We start from the raw sequence: 22,276 nt of genomic DNA on the forward strand, positions 1-22,276 counted from the left end.
AATACATTTGTTCGGGGGTGTAACGCCCCAAACATCCCCCGCCCTCCCCAAAGCTGCGTCCCTTAGCTTCAGAGGAAGAGAGTTCCAGGGTTTGGCTGCAAGATGTGAGAAGACTTGTCCTCCTATTCATTGACAGTGGAAGTAGGGAATCTGGAACAAGCCAGGGGAAGCAGATCCAACAGCTCCAACCAGAGCATCAGGAACTCATTTGTCATGGAGGTGCAGAGGACCACGACTGTGGAAGATCCGGCCAGCCAGGCAGAGGGTTTTCAATAAGATGCGCTTGAGGATGGGGAACAATTGAAGGACGGCAAGTGGCGAGAGAGATTAAAATAAGGCTTAGTTACGTATTGTTAATCTGTTGAAGTCTGAAGAGAAGATGTGCAAGAGAGTGTAGATAGAGAGAGTTGCAATAGTCTATTCTGGACAGAACTGTGGTCTGCTCTACTACCTACCACAGGGCTGTTGGTAGCAAAAGAAGGGTTTTTGATTGTGTGAGTGTTAAACTTTGTCAATCACTTACACAAAGGTGGGTGGGGGTGCTTAAAAAATCTGTGCAAATGATGGAATGCATATGGAGACACTATGCTCTAAATCACCGTTTCAGATGTAAATGGTCATCCACTTTATTATACTTTATCCCTCAATGACGCACAAGAAAAGCAGGTTCTCCACACTATGAAGATGCTGTTCTCATGCCTTTCCTTGTAGCCTTGCATTATGGTGTCTGTCCATCTTATTCTTAGCACCAAATATATAAGTGACAAAGACCAATTAGCGAGATACCTGGGGTCTTATGTCAGTGGTCTAGTAGCGGCACCATCACCGGTGGGACAACGTCACCAACGAATGACAACCCGCAAAGTGCTAATGAGGCTGACACTTTTTCTGTGGGAAGTGGCAGGGTAAGGGTTGCATGCTCTGCTTGGCATCCTGTGATGCATGATGGGGATGGTGGCAGTGAAGGAGATATTGATTTTTTTCTATCTCACTAAACAGTTCAGGCCAAGGGACAACTGGCAGGGAAGTGGACATGGTTGTGACTAATGCATCCGAGGAGGGACTTCCTCTAGGGCATATGCATTGAAGTGAACATTAGGGGAAGTGGTGGCAGAGCATGCTAGGGATGAGGAGAAAAGACCAGAGGCAAAGAGTGAAATAGGATCATAAGTCAACATGAGGCAGCAGGCGACAGGACAAAGTGCAAGACCACAGCATTGCAGGAAAGTTCTTTTGAGAAGGAGATCACTTAGGTATAAGGGCAGTAAGAGTTAGTACAGGTGATGGGCACTATGTTGGCCATTCAATGGCAGATTCTCATAGTTGGTCGGGGTACTTGATGCTATGCATCAGCAGCATGGTGGTGGAAAGGCAAAAAGGATGCAGCAATCATAGTCATGTCTGTGAGTCAGCAGGCATATCCCCAAGGCAGTGATATTGACAGCACACAAGTACGGCTTTGGATTCATATATCTGCGCTGTCCCACCATGAGTTTTGCAGGAGCGCCCTTAGGCTCAGTACATCTAATGGCACGTGCTTGTTTCCTATGAGGTCAGGTGACCGTGCCTCTACCCTTCGCACTGGTTCCCATAGTGCTGGTGTCACCAGTTCTGCGCCTTTTGAACTTGCCCTGGAATCCTTTTGGGCATTATTCAGGGGTTCAGTGGGTGTGAGTGGATTTACTGACATGCATGTGAGCTCATGAAAGTGTGAGCTTGGTTGCACTTTTGGTGGCGGTAGCCATGTTTAGTCTGGTTGGTCAGACAACCTTCTGTACTTCAGTACACAATCTTAGGTGTCTGTGTGTCCTCCTGAACTGTCTTTGGGCTTCTGGTGAATACTGCAGAAAGTTTACCCATGGTTATTATTAGATGTGGGTGTTGTGGTTGCTGCAGAATCACCCCTAGCCTAGGCTGTTGCTGTTGTTGCCCTTGTGCAGTAGTCCATTGTCAACCAAGGTTAGGAGTTGTTGTTGATTGTCCTTTGGTGGAACATTAGGGAGACTTTTTGAAGTCTGCCTTCAATTGGCAGATGTTTTTGGATCATGCATATGTTGTGATGCAGGGATATGGAGCGATGTTGGAGTTCTCCAGTGGTTCGCCAAGTGACTCATCATGAATCTATATAAGACCTTGTGCATAGATTCTTCTCTAGCGACCAAGTTGTGATATAGAAACATACCCTTTCTCATACATGGCTAGCTGGACATCAGCTCCATCAGAGAAATTTGAGAGTTGTGATTGGTTATCAGTTATTATGTGTGTTTGCATGGGCTGTGCCATGTATGGCTGGGGGTGTGGCTCTAGTATCAAGACACAGTTCCTGTATCTGTTCCTTTACATCTTTCTGGGGACACTGCTGATGTCCAGGATGAGATAGGCATAGAGAGACAGTGGAGTTTGAAGTATGCAGAGAAACATTGATGGACATCACAAATTAACTGGATGTTGAGGTTGGCATAGGCCAGGTAAGTCCCGCCTTTGGGAGGATGTCACTGAAAGACCAGTGCTTCATGGTTGGGGCGCCAGATATCGGGGTCACGCCAACGTCAAGGGTACATTCATACATTCGGCACCTTCATTTGTTTTCACCCTGGTGTCCAACATTGCCAGGATGCTTAGGGTCTTGTTCCTTTACACAGTTTGTGAATCCTGATTGTGTCCCACATCTTGCCTATCTCTGTTTTATTCAGCTTGCCCCGATTTTATCTGGGTAATTGGATCAATTCGTGGTGATCAGAATTCTTGTCATTGCTACCGGAAGTAGATTATGAATTTGTTCAGGGTATGATACTGCTACTACTACTTGTCTTGCTTCGGACCCTGCAGACTTGTGTCCCGCCCACCCCTCGGTGGCTGTGCCAAACCTTATGGTCCTTCTGTTCTTCTTACCTCCCCCCCACCCCCCCATTGTCTCCATTAGACATCCTGTTTTCCAGTTATGAACTCTATCAGGACTCTATAGAGTGGAAGTTTGATGATTGGCAACTAGAGTCCATTAATATACCCCCTACTGGTGGCATGCCTTCTCAATGGTGATTTTTCATTGGTTGCCAAGGAAATGGGAGCATGAATTACATCACAGACGTCATCACGTGCTTGTCCACTCTCTTTTGGTTTGTTTATTGGGTGCTACCTGACGTTATAATGCATCTAGAACGTGTTGCACTGCATGGCATATAAAACGTTGTGCTATGTGTCACATATGAATCTGGTGACAGGGAACTGTGCCATAGTATAGAGGTCTTTACTCTTCCGAACTGACAATGGGTTTGCTCCTTTCGGGAGTAAGGTCAAGTCCCAATATGCAGGAGCAGCCAGCGCAGGTAACCAGGGTGGGGGGGGTGGGGGGTGAGGCAGGGTGGCGTGGGGGTGGGGGGGGTAAATGGACAGATAATGGAATAGGGAAAATAAAAATGATATAAATCCTATTGCGTTGTCTATCGACTTCTCCACCAACCCCACTCCAACCCCGCCCGGCCTCAACGCCACACTGCAGTTACCTGTGCCAGCTGCACCTGCCAACATGTATGGTAGGTTTTTGATTACATAGATGATCAGTGGCTACCTCTGTGCCTACATCCAGTTTGTGAACTGACAGAATATTCCCTTTTCTTGAAGTCTCCTTCTCCAGTGAGCACCCCGCCTCTTGATGTGGTACAGTTTTATGGATGCCAGGGGGCGCCACTCATCTTGGTCGGTTTGGCTCTTCATACAGACAGCCAGCAGGGGCATAGTCTATATGAAACACCTTCCTACCTGTGCTTGGGTCGTGGTTTGAGAAAGATGTTGCATAGACTGTATATAGTGTTTGTGTTTGTAATTGTGAGTGTTAATGGCCCTGCGGACCAGTCTATTATCGCTCCCTGTTTGAGATGTCACAGGTGTTTCCATTATGATGTATGGTCTTGACTACACTTCCCTGGCTGCAATACAAATTTTTACCTTGTTTTCTCTTTGACTTACAACTATTGCACATATGTGTGGGTGCAGTTCTCAGAAGTGATGGTGATGGCCACAGTTAGCTTGCTGTTTAAGGTGAGTAGAAGCAAGCGTATGAACATAGTGGGTTTAGGGCAATCCATGTGGTGTTTGTGCCCCCAAAGCAGATTTGGCCTCTATCGCAGGAGCCAATTCCATGAAACAAATTTCAGTGGCACCAGGTCCACCGTGCCACAGCAGGCTGGTAGAACTCTTAACACTTTTTTAATTTCTAAGGACTAACTTCCAAAGTGAGGATCTGTTTTGGGTGGAAAAGAAATCCCTTACTAGCAACATGTGTTTTCCGACCAACATTTGGGGGATATTTATGCAGTTCTCTTGCCCAGAGCCTCCTTTGCAGTCATGGTGGGGCTATGTAGGAAAAAGCTTACCAGGAGTGGGATTGTATGACATTCAGTGACCATGGGTCCACCCAAGGGTTTCCCAACACTCGAGCCAGCTGTGGAAAGGCTCTTGGAAAAGCCCCATCCCCTGAAATCTGATGAGGCAGCGGGTGCTTGAACTGGGCGACCAGGACTCTGTGTGATTTAAGACATTTGTAGATTTCCAGGTGCAAGACCCTAGCACCCTAGAGCCCCAACACTAATCCTAACCAAATTCAACAACAGACTTACAGTGTCTTATGTCCTTTTTTTCCAAAAAAATGCTTTTTCATGTGATGGGAAACACATTTTCCCAGTGAAAAGGTTCTTCCCTAACACTGATTACACCTAGATGTTCCCTTTCTCTTCTTCACTCTGGAAACAAGCATATTCATACCATTTGCAGAAAAATGATTACTGGTGCATCGAAGATGGAAGCCGCCATAGAAAATGTTTGCTAATATCCACAAGGTTACACCTCTATGAGTGTTCACATGAGCTTGCAAGACCACTTCCTCTCTAAATAATATTTTTAGACCTACTTCAAACCCCAAAACAGGTTTACACATATCCACAAAGAAAACCACAAAGAATTTGACATGTCTACATGAAGAGGTGGAAGTTCTGTTCTTAAAAATCAACACATCCTAATTCTGTGAATCTGGATTTGTTAATTACAACATATTTGAAGCATAGCCAACAGGTTTTGTGAATGAAGCCCAAAGTGCAGGATGTTAAGGTCCTGCAAAATGTACTGGGCTGCACTGTGGCGCCCCTTTAACTGAGCACGCGGCGCAGACCAGGTCAGAGCTCCCTATCATGAGCACAATGTCCCGCAGCACTGCCACAAACTCATGCATGCCCAGAGGCAGTGCATTACTGAAAGGCAGATCGACTTCAGCCAGCCCACCGTTCACTGTGCAGCTTGCCCACATTTCACTGTGCAGCCGGCCCACCATTGACTGTGCAGTGGGCCCACCTTTCCCTGTGCAGCTGGTCCAGCTTTCACTGTGCAGTCGGCCCACTGTTCACTGTGCAGTTGGCTCACTATTCACTGTGCAGCTGGCCCACCACTCACTGTGCCGTCAGCCCACCATTCACTGTGCAGCTGGCCCACCATTCACTGTGCAGCTGGCCCACCACTCACTGTGCCGTCAGCCCACCATTCACTATGCAGCTGGCCCACCATTCACTGTGCAGTCAGCCCACCATTCACTGTGCAGTCGTTCCCATTTCACTGTGCAGCAGGCCCACCATTCACTGTGCAGCTGTCCCACCATTCACTGTGCAGTCGCCCCCCATTCAATGTGCAGCTGGCCCGCCATTCACGGTGAAGTCGTCCCATCGTTCACGGTGCAGCCGGTTCACTGATCACTATGCAGCCAGCCCACTGTTCACTGTGCAGCCGGCTCACTGTGCAGCCGGCCTCCCATTCATGGTGCAGCTGGTTCACCGCTCACTGTGCAGCCGGTTCACCGCTCACTGTGCAGCCGGCCTCTCATTTATTGTGCAGCCGGTCCACCAATCACTGTGCAGGCTGCAACCGGTATGTACTTTAGAGGAGAGCAGAGATCCCCCTGCAGGCAGGTGCGATGTGTAAATGCACTCATTTGCAGGGGAGTGTCTGGGGGGATTAATGAGTTACCCTTCCCCCATTCAGCGGGTGGCTTTGGAGTTCACTGACTATGAGCTAACTCTTTGTGTTCTTTGTGGCACACAGACAGTGTGACCCCATCGGGTCCTTGGCTCTGCGCCATTGTCTATAATATGGCAGGGATGCAGATTGAAAGTCTTTCTTCATCTGAGCGGGGCTATGCACTCATGCTGAGGGAAGACTCCTTTGAGATCGCGCAGGCACATATGTAGCACTTGCGTAATCTGTGACTCAGAACATCCGCACAAGCACTTGCCAAAGCACAGGCAGCCTGTCTGTAATACCAAAGTGCCCTTGGGGTGCAGAAAGTGGGTGCACCTGCCCATTGCACCCCCAAGACACTTGGTGTAATTCATCTCCAGGTAGCTTCTGTCATGGTTCTTCTGTTTCCAAAGATGGCCGCTAACAAGGAAACAAAAGCGATGTCCAACAGTAAGTACCCTTCCACAAATGAAGCTAGACCATGGTGAGGTTGGATGGCTGCTTGCTTTGTGTTTTTTTTTCCAAAAGTTTGGTTTTGTCTTTGGGATGGGATGTTCCACTTATCATTTTGATGGTCAGGAGATCATTTGTGGCTCAACTGCATACACATGATTAGCAGGTCATGGCTGCACACAGAAGGCCACAGACCCTGAAAGAGATAGTCTCCACTTGTATACCTGAGCTGCAAACCCCAAGGAAAGTTGTGTTTTTTTAGGTGGATTCAAAATTAAGTTACTTTTGATTAACTAGTTTGAGCTTGTCAGAGGTACAGCTAACCAACTTAGGTAGGAAGAAGGAGAAATAATTATTTTTCTCAATTTATTTTAATTTCACTCAATATATTTTTAACATTCAAAAATCCTGCACTAACTGGTACTCAGAGGGAGCTAAGAATATACAGTAAATCGCAGTTTCACCCATGATAGCTGATGGGTTTTTAATTACTACATTACAGAATACATTGCCTCTGATGTTATTGTCTCCTGACCCCGGAAGGGGGGCTCTAGGTGTCCTTGTTTTCCATCATGGTCTTCTTGATCCAGTCCAGGTAGTTCCTCACATTGGTGTACAACCCAAAGGTACCACACTTGCGACCCCAGGAGACGATGCCGGCTGCAAAGTAGAGTGTATCATTGTGCGGGTCCCGGACAACGAAGGATCCACCGCTGTCACCTTGGCAGCTGTCTTTGCCACTACCTCCAGCACAGATCATGTTTGATGAGAACACATACTGGCTGGAGTCCCCAATTTCTGGTTTCTCCTTCTGACAGTCGGCCATCTTAACTATGGGAATCAATGCCATGTGGAGTTTTCGGGCTCCCCTATGTTTGGTCTCTGTTCTGCCCCAGCCAGAGATTACGCCAATCTCTCCTTCCTCCAGTATGTACTCAGGGCCTGGGCCAGGAAGGCAGATGGGTGAAACCTTATCATTAAGCTCCACCTTGGTCTCCAGCTTTACTAGGGCAATATCGTTGTCATAGTCGGTGCGAGGGTCCGGCACGCCTCTCTTCCACTTGTCATGTATGAAGACTTTCTCTGCGACAAGTTGATTTGTGGTACTCTTGTCTATGAGATCTCTGATTCCAGCATACATTGTAGGGTTCTCCCCTTCATCCACCACATGGGCTGCGGTCAAAACCCACTCATCGGATATAAGGGCTCCACCGCCCCTTGGGTTCTCGAAGTACACCTGCCATGGGAACATCCCATCCTTGGTTCTAGTTCCCCCGAATATCCGCCCAGTGTCAGAGAGGTCAACGCTGACACCACAGACTGCAAAGACAGAAAAAGTAAGAAGTCAGGGACGAAAGCAATGATTTGAGAGAGCCTGGTGCAGGTGAGCCCCAGCCCTTTACTTCCATCTATGGACTTGGGGCCATTGGTGTGAGAACATTATTTAATTTATCTCATGGTTCTCCTGTGGCTAAAATGTTTTACTCTTTTGAAATATTATTCTGCGAAATATGTAAACTCCTCTCTGACTCTTAATTAATCACAAAATATGTATCTATATATCTATATGCAGTGAATTTTTGGTTTGATTGTTCCATATTCTTCTATTTTTCCATGTTTTTTTCTTTCCCTCCCCCTATCAGGTCCCTCCTTCTGTGCCCCAAACTATGTACTGTTGTCGCCCTGCTGAAGGTGTAGCCCACATTGGGTGAGGCACCAAAACGCGTGTTGGGTGAATGCTGGTTTTGATTGTGAGTGTGTGGGACCTGATACATATATATATATATATATATATATACATCACATCTATGTGAACCATAGATTTTGCACTTACCTTCAGGGTACTCACTAATTCTTTGTGGTTCCCTGTTTTAGCACCTCAGCACTTTAGAGTAAAACCGTAAATAAAGGTGATGCACACACATTGAATATGCCCTCTTTGAACAAAAAACAACTATACAAACATATCAAAGGGTCTTCATGTATTTGTACAGATAATTGACTACCCAAAAGGTTCGTGTTTAGAAATAAATTCTTTTCGTTTATAGACCAAATGAATTACGTGGCAAAGGAGGACATAGCTTTAACAATGATGCAGTACCACTGATTTGTTTAATATCAGGGAAATGTATGCAGTTTGACAAATTAATTTGTTTATTCTTAACATCGTATATATATAGCACTTTATTAACATAATATGCAAGTCACGATGTTTTATGATTGCACATTATCAACTTTGGTGTATTTTATGTAAACCAACAAATTACAATGCAACAAATGGACGTTGCACTGTGTTAAAATGGCGCCCATAGCAACGTTTAGTGAAGGACTATTGGTAAAGTGTGGTCCTTTATCTATGTTTACTCTTTTTAATTGAAATGGCACGTTTTTGTGTGTGTAAACTTTTGTTAAATAACGGTTACTCGATCACTCCCCATCAGTGAGCAAGGACGTGAAGTCCGAAACGCATCTGATGGCTTGCACCACAACAAAATAAATACTTTTATAACTGGAAGACTGACTCGGGCGAATTTCTGTAGTCTGTGTACTTGTCGGTGCGCTGAAGCACTTTTGCGACCAGTCGGATTTTTATATATATATATATAATATATATATATATATATATATATATATATATATATATATATATATATATATATATAGCACAGCTCCGTTGCACCAAAGTAACCGGGTCACTCACAGGCGGGTGCCTCTCGTGGTGGCGCTCCACGTCACAAATTGCCGCTCCGATTATCTCTCGTTTCGCAGGAAAGAAAATCCGGCACTCACAGGGGAAGTGTTCAGGTTAGTTTAATTTCAAACCATCAGCAGACAAACGCGCTTCGGTTTTCCTTCGTCAGTGTCTACCATTGACACGGAAGGAAGCAAGTTTAAAAGCATTTCGTCACATTTTGGCATGTATATAGAAAGAGGACTGACATTTAGCCCCGTGAGAGAATTATTTACATAGTATATCACTGTTTGCTTTACATTTCTCAAAACACTTTCAAAGGCAGTATGGTTGAAATTCATATTACGATTTCACACACTAATTTCAGACATGTTAAATAAACAATTCCTGAAATTATTTACATTATGTACACATTTTTTGTTATTATTGAGTTGCCCTTTTCTGTGTTGTGGGTTTTATTAAGCCGTGGATCGGCATTGCTCACGGGGTGTGGTACTTCTAACTAGATATTTCTTTCAGAGTCTATGCTTTTCCCAAATGAGATGCTAGTTCTTCATTCCTGTTCAATCCCAAAGGGGCCTTTGTTTGGAGGTCTATTATATAACGGGATTCTAGCCTTCTTAATCTCCGTAATCTATCTCCACCCCTTGGATCTACTGGTATGTGGTCCAGAGCAAAGTATTGCAAAAGTTCTCTGTTGCTATTGTGTTTTAGGGCAAAGTGTTTCGCTACAGGATAGTTGAAGTCCTTATTCATAATTGCACGTTGGTGCTCCAGTATGCGTAACTTGACATTCTTCACTGTACTGCCTATGTATTTAAGTCCGCATGGACACAGTAGGCAGTACACAACATGGGTGGTATTGCATGTAAGAAACTTAGGGGCATATTATCAAGGGGGTTTATCTCCGCTTTTTTGGCTTTAAAAGCCAAGAAAGCAGAGATAAAATGATCTCCCTATTACCTAGCTGCCGCTAACACCAGTTAGCGACAGCTAGTAGGAGATAGCGAACATCTTGGGCCCCACTTTGCATGTCAGTGATATTTATCGCTAATGAGATGCAAAGTGGGCGTGCCAAGATGTTAGCGACTGGAAACAGTCGCTAACATCGCTATCTCCTATTACCAACTTTTGGAGATATTCGCGCTAAGCGGGAATATCTCCAAAAGCTAACACCTGCCTTGAGCAGTTCTTAGCCATGTTATCCAATGGGAGGTGGATAACATGGCTAAGAGCATTAGCTCGCTAATGCATGAATATGACTTGTTCAGGAAAGTAACAGCCGGTAATTCGGTTTTACATGCCGAAAGTAGTCACCCCCGACCCTAATCAGAAGTATCCCAAACGGAGAACTTCTCAGAATCAAGAGGAATTGCTCTAGGGATACAGACTTTGCAAGGGACGCAAGAGACAGCATTAGTAGGTTCCAAGCGAGGGGATATAATAAAATACTCTTAGAAAATACCCTGAAAAGAGAAGAGAGAATTCCCCGAGACCAACTACTCAAGGAAAAGATCAAAGAAACCAAACAGATAGAAAAACATGAGGGAAAATTCAGACTGATTACTACTTTCTCAGAGGACTCGAATCATCTGAGGAATATACTGAAGAGAAGCTGGCATATCTTGAAGACGGATCAAATTATAGGAAAAGAAATTCCAGCTTTTCCTTTAATTACCTTTAAGAAAGGAAGATCCATCAAGGATAAAATTGTACATAGTCATTTGCCTGACAAAATAACAACCACAGGAAGAATTAAGGATATGCCAGGATTTTTCCCTTGCGGAAAATGCAAGGCCTGCGAAAAAAGCAAAAGGAGAACAACATTTGAAATACCAGGGTCAGGACAGAAAGGGAGAATATCTAAGTTTCTTACATGCAATACCACCCATGTCGTGTACTGCCTACTGTGTCCATGCGGACTTAAATACATAGGCAGTACAGTGAAGAATGTCAAGTTACGCATACTAGAGCACCAACGTGCAATTATGAATAAGGACTTCAACTATCCTGTAGCGAAACACTTTGCCCTAAAACACAATAGCAACAGAGAACTTTTGCAAAACTTTGCTCTGGACCACATACCAGTAGATCCAAGGGGTGGAGATAGATTACGGAGATTAAGAAGGCTAGAATCCCGTTATATAATAGACCTCCAAACAAAGGCCCCTTTGGGATTGAACAGGAATGAAGAACTAGCATCTCATTTGGGAAAAGCATAAACTCTGAAAGAAATATCTAGTTAGAAGTACCACACCCCGTGAGCAATGCCGATCCACGGCTTAATAAAACCCACAACACAGAAAAGGGCAACTCAATAATAACAAAAAATGTGTACATAATGTAAATAATTTCAGGAATTGTTTATTTAACATGTCTGAAATTAGTGTGTGAAATCGTAATATGAATTTCAACCATACTACCTTTGAAAGTGTTTTGAGAAATGTAAAGCAAACAGTGATATACTATGTAAATAATTCTCTCACGGGGCTAAACGTCAGTCCTCTTTCTATATACATGCCAAAATGTGACGAAATGCTTTTAAACTTGCTTCCTTCCATGTCAATGGTAGACACTGACGAAGGAAAACCGAAACGCGTTTGTCTGCTGGTTGTTTGAAATTAAACTAACCTGAACACTTCCCCTGTGAGTGCCGGATTTTCTTTCCTGCGAAACGAGAGATAATCGGAGCGGCAATATATATATATATATATATATATATGATGTCTTTCACATTTAGGTCATTAATTCTATATGTATTTGCCTTTGATCTATTTCGTGAATGTCTATTATGAACATAAATATAAAGACATTTTGTCAAAATGTTTCCGTGACGTGATGATGATCACTTGTATCTTGTTAGCCCCGGGATGTTATGTATTGACTGACCCCCCTCTCAGCACAATTTATTTTGGTGCTGCTGAACTAGGTTCCAAAAAATGAATAAAAACTGCTTCTTCAAGCACATTCTGGTAGCAGGCGTGGTGTCTATGGGAAGCTTTTCAACATTTATCCAGAAGAACCAAACAAAGTATTACCTGGAGCACAGGTTGGAAGCTCTGTCCCGGCTTGGCTGTTTACCCACTCACCGTCAGCAGAGCAGCTGTAGATTCCTCAAATCAAAATTAAGACAGCAATGTCAATTGTGCACTAAACAGCAGTGATTACAATGACTTTCATCCAGTTGAAAAGAAATAGGATATTCTCATGTACCCAGTCTACTCACCTATCTCACCTAACTCAATGTCTCACCCTTGTCCTGCTGGACATTTCAGCAGCTTTTGATACTAACAACCACATTTTCCAATGTAATAAGTCTCAAGAATGTGGGCAATTCTGACATGGATCAGAAATGATTGCCATCAACTTAAATACTATCTCTAATTCAGTCTAAGTCCAGAGCCCTCAACTGTGGTGTCCAACAAATTTCTATTCTCTTCACCTGTTGTTTTATCTTTGCATGGAGCCTTCGCCCCAGCTTCTCAAACAAATGAGAGAGAGATTCTTCATATGTGTAGATAACATCCACTCGGTCTTTGGGTTCTCTTGAAGATCCTCTAATGACATAACCTTGGACCATAGTCAGGGAAATTGGAATTGTTTGATTTTGTGGAGCTTCCCGCATAATTCTAAATTTTCTGTATTTGACACCTCTGCAAATTTTACCGAAAAAATAGTTTTTTCCTCAAATTGATCAAACTGCAGTGACACAAAATGTGACTGTTCACATTTCTGTTGCTTATTGCTGGATTTGAAGGTTAAACGGGTACTAATGACTATGAAGTGAAATATTTTGCCCAAACAGTGTTAACATTGGTTAGAATTACGAATATGGCAAAATATGCAGTAGTACGACGCATAGTTTGCCCTTTCTTGACGCATAATTTAGTCAAATCTGCCACATAATTTGGTCTTCTCCTGCTGCGTTATTCCAGTGGCCCTGCCTATAGTCCAGCATTAATGCACTGGTAGTCTGTTAACTTTATGAAGGTAAATTCATTAAAATTGAATTATTATTAACACCTGCCAGAGGAATTTTCCAAAGATCCCTGCCTTGGCGGACACCATGGGCCAGTGTCTTGTCCATTCATTGCAAGTATGTAACCTCTGGATTTTACTGGATTCTAAATTGTCAATCTCAGTTGGACTACTGAAATTGAATTGGCACCTCTCAACAAAATCTCTAACTCCCTCCAAGTAATTCAAAGTGAAACTGCTTAGTTTATTTGCAATATCCTAAAATACCAAAGTGTACTGTTGCACTTGCTGCCTATTGGAAGCAGCGAGGTCTTTAAATACATGGTTATTCTGCATAGGGCCACTCATCAGTCCACCCCCGCCTTGTATGCCTGCAAGCCCTCATGTGATTTATGTTCTCTCTCGCTGTTCTTCATTAATGTTCCCTGGGTTAGACCTGTGACCTACAATGACATCGCATTTCTATTTTCCTTAAGCAGTGCTTAATTTGTGCCGGTGTTTGCCAATGCTTGGCACTGTCACTTAATTATTAACACTGGCACTTTCTAATGACAATCCACCACACTGTGGTCTGCCTATTTTCAGGACAACACATCAGTTTAGCAATTCAATATATATTAACAAAATATTAATAGGATCCCATCCAGACCATTGTCACCAGCGATTTGCATCACTGGCAGGGGCAGTGAGTGCTGCAAGCTAAGAAATACCTTGAGCCCTGGCACTTAGTTATTTTTAGAGTTCTAACTTTACTACAACTAAATGCCTTCTGTGAAAACCAAAAGTGGTAAGTTTAGGATTTTATCTCAGATTAGTTCTGTGAATCGGCCCATATGTCTTTATTTTCTTTTTCTGTTTGCATTTTTTCCTTACTGTAGAGGATACGTCTATCATTTGGAAAAATAAACACGTAGCATAGTTGTAATGATTTTATAACTTAAAATACTATAAGTGATGTATTAATTTTAGTTTTCGTTTATTGCCACATACTTTGTTTATACTATTTAGTGGTTCGTTTAAGTGTTGCAGTCTTCTTTTGTAGATCTGCATTCTTCCAGGGTGATGCTGTTCTGCTGTAAATCTTTTTTAGGAAGCAGTTTATTGGTCATGTTCATACTCATTTTCTCTTGTTTATTAATTGAAAAAGCATTTTCATGGAGTCACGTATGTCACATATGTCACAAATATGTATATAAAAAATTCCATTTCATACTTTATATAGACTTGTTGTGCAAACATGCTTTTTTTAGAAAAAAATCCTTTTGTAATAAATAAATGTGTTATTAATTTCAGCTGAAGTTAGTAAAATCAGTTAAACTTTACAGGTTACCTATTTTTCTGTATTTCTGAATATTGAATGTAATTGCACGTACCTAATTTACTCGGATACTCTACTTTTATCCCTACAGTTTATGATTGAATCATAACAAAAGTAAATACTTGCTCAAATGTAACTGTCCTTGAATAAGTTCCTTCTGAACAATTGTTACAAGCTACAACAGTCCAAATAAGCCATGTAAAAGTAATATCTATTCTAAGTAAACACTGACATCTGTTGAGAACTGACCCCACAATTGGAGGGGAAATAACCAGGAGGCTACTTATTACATTCAGAAGAGCCAGGTCTATAAGAGACGTATTGGTCAGGAGTGATGTCAGGACTGAAAAGAAAACATGGTTGAAACCTAGGGACAGCTTTGTCACGTGTAAAAAACATAAAGCATGTAAGAATAGAGAGAACATGATAGAGACTTTAATCCCAGGCAAGACCAATAAAAAAATCAGAGGACACTTCAATTGTAAAAGTGATCATGTGGTTTAAACATTATGATGTCCTTGTCCTCAACATATACGTGGGAAGCACCACACTATCTGTACACAAAAGAGTTCTGCAACACCTCATAGCTATAAAGAATTTGGATACACTTATCCGGTAGCCAGACACTTTTATGCAGTGTATAAAGGAGATGAGAGAGATTTGAAATACAGTGTGATAGATGGGATATCTAAAGACACACAAGAGGGAAACACCGAAAAATAACTATTGAAGAAACTGGAATCCAAGTATATTTTGGCAATAGACAGTAATGAACCCAGAGGTCTTAATTGTGATGAAGAATTGCATGTTCATTTCTGATTGAGTGAGGACTCAACCTTCTCCTTCTGCTATTAATGTCTTAGTAACTGACTTTTACTTCATTAAGCACATTCCTGTCTGTATATAAAGAGAGTTCTTTGCGCTTGAAGTAGTTGTTAATGTTGTCATTCTTAAACATTCTTATTTTTAATTCTATTTCAGATCAGTCACCCAGGTGAATTCCCCGACTTATGACAGTTTTTATTGTATGAAGGACAAGGAGCTAATACATCTGTGGTAATGCCAACTTGGCCTTAATTATGTTTTTTGATTTCTTCATGTCTTGATTTTACGCTATGTTATTGTGCTACTTTAGAAGTTTATTATTTTAATTTTGAAGCATGCACATGGATTAGTGTCGTAATCAAAAGTGTATGATGATAAGCAATAATCTTCATTCCTTGACATTAGGCTAATTGTCATCTGAGTTTTGAAAGCAGCACATGCCCACTTGGGCACTATGTTGATAATATGCAGGATGAAAGGGCCAATGTTCTTCTTGAGTTAATTTGTTGTAATAACAAATCTTGATGAAGCCATTGTAACTTTTATTTTCGGTTTATAAATGTTTGCCACTTTTTTTTGGTTTTCAATTGTAATAATATGGTTTCTGTTATTGTACATTTCACATGATTGTAAATGTTGACCCAAGACGGTTCTAACATTGTGATCAAGGCTGGTTGGCAGCCAAAATGTGCAGACCTTTACTTTACATTGTGGAGTTCCTTGGATTCAAAATCGTCAGAGCGGAGCCACAAGACCACAACACCGTCAGCAATCAGGTTGTGCATCAGCAACCACCAGCGTTTTGTGTCTATACATATATACATATAAATGCAAAATAGAAAGCAGAGAACACTGGGTAGTTCCCAAATTTAGATGAGGAGCAGCTCCTACATAGAGCACCCTGCAACACCAGCGACACTCTGAATCTGCTCACCTCAAATGTCTATTTTTCTAGCAAAGTTTTTAAGCAAAGGATTACCACAATGCCATCCACACCAAGCAAGAAAGGGACAAAGCCTTTTGCCAACTGTGCAGCAAAATCTTTAAGCATAGATTTATCAAAGTGATATCACTGCCGAGCTGTAAAATGATAAAAGCCTTTTACCACTCCTGGCACAGCATTACAGCTTTGGATTGCTAAAATACCAACCAAGCCAACCTCGATTGCATAAATGCAACCCTTGACCCTAATCCTATGCATACATAAAGATGTTGCTGCTTTTTTTGTTTCATAATACTAATGTGTGGGTGATATAGTTTTTCCCATTTTTATTTGCAATATTCAATTTTAAATATTTTTTCAGTACTATTTTTGTCATCCATATTTGTGTGCTTACTGTTTAAGTATTAGGTGCAACATTTATGATTTCAACTTGTTTGGGTGATATTTGTGTATGTTAATATTTTCTTTCTCAAGATAGTGTCATAAAACTACATTCAGAGTTGGTAGAGTAGATTGACAGATAGACAGACAGATAGATAAATATTTAGGAGATTAGAAAAGAATAGGAGAGAAAGAAAGTAGAAAAGGGAAGAGAGAAAGTAAGTGAAAACTGAAAGCAAGAATCTAGAGAAGGAAGAGAGAGAAAGGTGAAAAAATGGGGAACTGGAAATGTAGTTGGAACTGATAAATAAGACAAAAGGAAAAAAAGTTAGAAGATGAAAAATAAGAAAATTAGAGAAGAAAAAGAGAATAGCAAAGGAGAGAAAGAAAGGTGAGAAGGAGAGAGCAAGAGACCAAAAGGTGAAAGAGAAGTGAATGGAAAGAGATAATTAAAATAGAGAAGAACAGGATAAAAAGGGAGAACAGAAAGAGAATAGGAGTAAAAGAGAAGAAAGAGAGAGAATGAGAGGGGGAAAGTAAGGAGAGGAGGACAGGAGAAATAGGAGGTAATAAAACGAGATAACCGAGACAGGGAAACTAGAAAAAAGGATGAAGGAAAGGAGTTAATGAAAAGTAGAGACTAAATGAAGCAAAGGGAGAGAAAGAAAAGGAACGATGGTGAGAAGAAAAAGAGACAAGGAGAAAAGAAAAGGTAAGTGAAAAAGAAGGGAACGCAGGGAAAGGGGACATAAGAAACAAATGAAAGGAAAAGGAAGAGAAACATGAGATGAGAGAAAGAGAAAGAAAAAAACAAAGGAGTGAAGAAAGAAAGACATGAATCAATCCATATCACTGAATGCAAGTTCAAAACAAACCAACAAATGCTAGACATTTTAATTTCTTTCTCTCACTCTTCACTTCCTGAGGAACTGAAAAGATTTCACTTGGACTCTTCACTCATAGTACAGACTTACTTGGAGCCTGAGACTATGTATGAAGAAGCTTGAGCAAAGGCATCAGTAACCCACGACTTTAGCAACGTATGTAGGGTTGTTTGCCTCTGGGCAGTTCTGTGCAAAATAAAGCATTTAAATGTTTTCTCGTAAAGAAAGTTTATAATGCCAATGCAGAGGGCAGTATGAGGTGCTATCAGGAAACAAAGTACAGTAGGAAGGGAGAGGCATTTAGAAAAGAGTGCATGGAAAGAAGGTTGGAGAGAAGGATGGTTGGAGAGAAGGACGCATGGAGAGATGAATGACTCAAAAGAAGGATGCGCAAATGCTTGCTCTGACAATTATTGAAAGCATGGAAGAAAGAATAGACGAACAGAAGGAAGGAAATATTGATGGATCAACAGATGAAAGGATGTATAGGTGGAAAAGGATAGAGTTATAAATGGACATTGTTAGACATGGGCAGTCTTCCCCCAAACCTTTTTCCTTTGCCCTCCACTTCTTGCTGAAATTCATTTGTCTTGGCTTTAGCACTCTGTGCACAATACCACTGCTAACCAGTGCAAAAGTGCTAGTGCACCTCCCTAAAACATGGTAAAAGTGGTGTACACCTGGTTGGCATATTTAATTTAATTATAAGTCTCCATATACCTAGGGCCTGTAAATTAAATGCTACTAGTGGATCTGCAGCACTTATTGTGCTACCTACTTAAGTAGCCCCTTGAATCATGTCCCAGGCCTGCCATTGAACCCTAAATGCAGTGTTTAACTGCCAATTCGACTTGCCAATATAATCCCTTGCCAAGCCATACACTCCCCTTTTATTGTACATATGTCACCCCTATGGTCGGCTCTAGGTAGCCCATAGGGCAGGTGCATTGTAAATAAACGGTTGGACATGTACTTTTAGGTTTTACATGTCCTGTTAGTGGAAAACTCCCAAATGTGTTTTTCCCTACTGTGACCCGTACCTCTCTTATGGGATAACACTGTGGTGCTAACATTTGATTGGGAGAAAGTTAACCTTTCATGTTTGGTATCTGAGAAGTTATAATTAAAATTCCTCATTAATGGTATAATCCGATTTTAAGTTACCATTTAGAAAATAGCAATTTTTTTAAAGCTGTCATTTTCCTGCCCTAGCTATTTGGTGCCTGTAGCCTGTCCTTTGTCACATGGCAGGGGGTAATTGGCAGTTGGACTTTGTTTATTTGTCCCAGATAGCCACACAACAGAAGAATAAGGTGTGCTTGGATTGACCATCAACTGGCAGCATGGGCGGCAGAGCTGGGCAAAGCCCCACCTTCGCACAAATTACCTGCTTTCACTACATTTCCCAGGTTGAAGTCAGGGTAGGGGAGTCTGGCAACCTCAAGCTCTTCAAAGGGAATGCTCTAGAAACTTCGCCTACTTCAAATGGGGCCACAGATGTAACATTAGGACCCACAGACCCACCCTTCAGTTTACTTTCTGGACCTGCGACGGGACTCTCAGAGGACTGCCTGCTGCTGTGGCCTGCTATGTACTCCACAAGACTGCTTTTCTACAAATGTAAGGACTGCTTAGCTGCCTGGAGACTACCTTGAACTCTCAAAAGGCATCCTCACTGGAAACCAGGACTATTAGAGTAACTCCAAAGGCTAGTTGGCTGTACCCCTGATCAGAGCTTCAGGCTTAGGGAAGAAAAATGATCTAACCATCTTCAGCTGGCACCTGGACCCATCCTGAGTGAGCCCTAAGCCCCCAAGTGATGCCACCACAATCCTGGGTCCTTGGTGGTGGTGCGAAAGATGCCCAGATAGTCAAAATCCATAACTTGAGATTGAGAACATTTTTGGCTGAAAACTGCTCTGAGAACCAATTGAAGACCAGGAACGACCCGCATGTCTGTCCTCCCAAGGTGCATCGCCTGTCGTCTTGACTTTGCAGCAGTCCACGCTATGTTCTTCTCTGCAGTAGGAAATCCTTTGCAGTGGTCCTTCGCCAAAGAGATACCCGGCCTTGTGGAACTATCGTCGGCTACAGCCTCCTGCCTTGTCAAACCCGAGTTTTTCAACTTTCAAAGAAGAGAATAAGGGCCTGATTATAGGTTTGGTGATGTGGCAGGGGGTCACGACATCAGCGCCCCGCTGCCACATGGCCAAATTTGCCGGACACCGCGTCACAGATTACGAGTTCAATTGTGGTCAGGCAGGTGGTGCTTTGGTGACCCCATGGCAGTGCCTTTCAAAGGCTCATGTGTGATCCTTACAAAGGCACCGCAATGGAAGCGCCAAAGTATGTTCCTGCACAGAATGGACTGTGCAGTCCATGCCGTGCAGGAACAGGAGGTGCGTACTGACAGGGGAGCACAATATGTGACCCCCTGCATGCACTCCCAGGCCGTGAGGCAACAGAGGGTGTATAGAGTCCCCTTAGTTTCCTCACCGCCACACTTTTAATGGGGGTCTCACCATCATGAAAACTGTTGTCATGTGGATAACTTGCAATATGTTTGGCAGTGCCGCTGCGGCATTGCCAGCATATTGCAGTCTCAAACCGCTGCAAGACCGCAGAGGGATCACAGATCTCCGGTGGTAGCCGCAGTCCTATGGCGGTCTGACCGCCAAACTTGTAATTAGCCCCTACGTCTGAACGTAGAAATCTTCACCGCAACTTTGTGCAGTTGCTCCCTGATGACAACGCTCCCTCCTACGTCACCACCTGCAACCTGGGCCCACTGGACTTTATCTTCTCTGACCATTTTCTTTGAAATTTCTTCTAAGTCTGAAGGTAAGCGCAGGCCAGTCCCAATTCACTTTTTGTATCCTACTCGCGCTCCATCGCAGTCAGACATATTTTGGCACTTTGAACCTATTTTCCACGAATGGATGCCCTCAATTGGTGATTTGATGTTTTAGGCGCTATTTTTTTCCTTATACTTTAAAAATTCATAACTCCTGTTTTACTGCTTGGATGTTAGGCATTTTAGTATTAAATAGTTTAATACAATTTACTATATTTTTCTAAATTGGTGTGGAATTTTTCTAGTGCTGTGTTTTCGCTTTATTACTGTTTGCGTGCTGCATAAATACTTTACATGTTGCCTCTAAATTAAGGCAGACTACTTTTAAGCCCGGGTTAATTTTATGACTTTTGTGATTCATGCTGACATGCATTGTGGCTGTTGATTAACCAGGGCTATACCCCAGTCAACCGAAAACCCAATTTCTTACAGACCTAGAGAAGCAATTATGTTTAGAGATAGTAAAGGAAGGAAATAAAGATGAAGAATAGAAATAAGAAGGCTGGATGGATTTAAAAAAATTTAAAGTAGGATGGAGACAGCGATGGATGGATGGAAAAGGACAAAATGATTGCCAGATGGATAAATAAAAAGAAAGAATGACAAATAATGTAGAAAAAAGAATGGAAGGACAAAAAGAAAGAAGTGTAAAAAGACAAAAAATAAGAAGGTATAGAAGCATAGAAAAATAAAATAAAGGTCACATTGGTATGTAGAATGCTTGATGTGGCCCCATTTTTTCAAAAACTCCTTTGGAAGTAGTGACCTGATCAACATCTTTGAAAAAGATCTGACACAGTTGGCATCCCTGAATGAATTTGATTGTTTCATGGGTGTCCAGAGATTACTTCCTGAAAGGCCTGTAGCTATTTAAGCACATTCTTTGGGAACTAACATGTAAAATGCATAATGCGGTCACATTGTTTTCAGAGTTCCTTTGCTGGCACACCCTCCTCCCTTCCCTCTCCCTTACTCTCCAAATGAGTGTTAAACACTTTGCTTTACTCAGTACCATTTTGGGATATGGTTCAAAGTGAGGGTTATTTTATTTCTCTGGCTACTCCTTTGACCTTAAGCACAATCATTATATGAAACCATAGAGGGATGCATCGGCCTGCACTCTCAGCTTCTGTTTCTTCACAGAATCAGGTGTAGATTTCTTTAAAATGCTGCCTTAGCAGGAAGGCAACTGTGTACACTCAAACTGACTGACAAGAAGTGAAGATGGGCAAGTGACAGACTGACTACCAGCTCACAATTGACCTACTGGTGACCTCTGTCCTAAACAATATCTCTATTCCAGATCAGCTCAGACATCCACAAAGGCCATCAGATAGAGATATGTGTGAGATTGTTCTTCCCAATAACTATTCCTTACACCAGAATGAAGTGTACCTTGAGAATCAATGGACACATAAGGGCTCTAGAAGTTGTGTCTCTCATATGCCAGCCTTTGTACTGGATGGCATGACCCTGTACATTTAAGATGAGGCAGCTGGCACTGCTAGGTGATGGGCAAAACGTTCAGTTTTTTCAGAGAATACTTTTTTTAATTTATGAAGTGAAAGCCAGAGTGGAGACTGTAGTATTCTGGTTTGTTATGGTTCATGCTATGCCAGTGGAATGCTGCCTGAATGATGCAAGATGGAATGTTGGGAGTGGGAACTTGGAGTTGGAGAAGGGCTGGCTGCTCCTGGTGGGCTGCATACTAATGTACTACTTATCTGTAACCAACTTAAAAAAATCATCTTGAAACTTCACAATCAGCCTGGACTTGATTACTACATTTTTATGGTGACGAGGTCTTCAAAAGAACCACGCATGTGAATACTTCAAGCTCTTCAAATTCAACTCTGGAGTACCTACTCTAGCTATATCAACTCCTCTGTCTACAGCTGCACAAACTCATCTACTGGCACACATTAGCCCCACCAGTGACCTCCCATCA

General features: G+C 42.3%; 1 protein-coding gene across 1 annotated transcript in view; it reads right to left on the bottom strand.

Annotated features, from left to right (window-relative positions):
- Positions 1-6,805: 6,805 nt before the first annotated feature.
- The window catches only part of LOC147706454 (complement C1s subcomponent-like), a 75,718-nt gene continuing 60,247 nt past the window's right edge, over positions 6,806-22,276 (bottom strand). The window contains exons 6-7 of the mRNA XM_086932969.1: positions 12,184-12,258; positions 6,806-7,773 (exon numbers count right to left, since the gene is read on the bottom strand). Of these exons, the coding sequence (XP_086789095.1) occupies positions 7,004-7,773; positions 12,184-12,258 (845 nt within the window). The 3' untranslated portion in view covers positions 6,806-7,003. The remainder of the gene's footprint in view (positions 7,774-12,183; positions 12,259-22,276) is intronic.

The sequence above is a fragment of the Lissotriton vulgaris genome, chromosome 7 (genome assembly GCF_964263255.1).
Source record: "Lissotriton vulgaris chromosome 7, aLisVul1.2, whole genome shotgun sequence".
Classification (NCBI taxonomy): Eukaryota; Metazoa; Chordata; class Amphibia; order Caudata; family Salamandridae; genus Lissotriton; species Lissotriton vulgaris.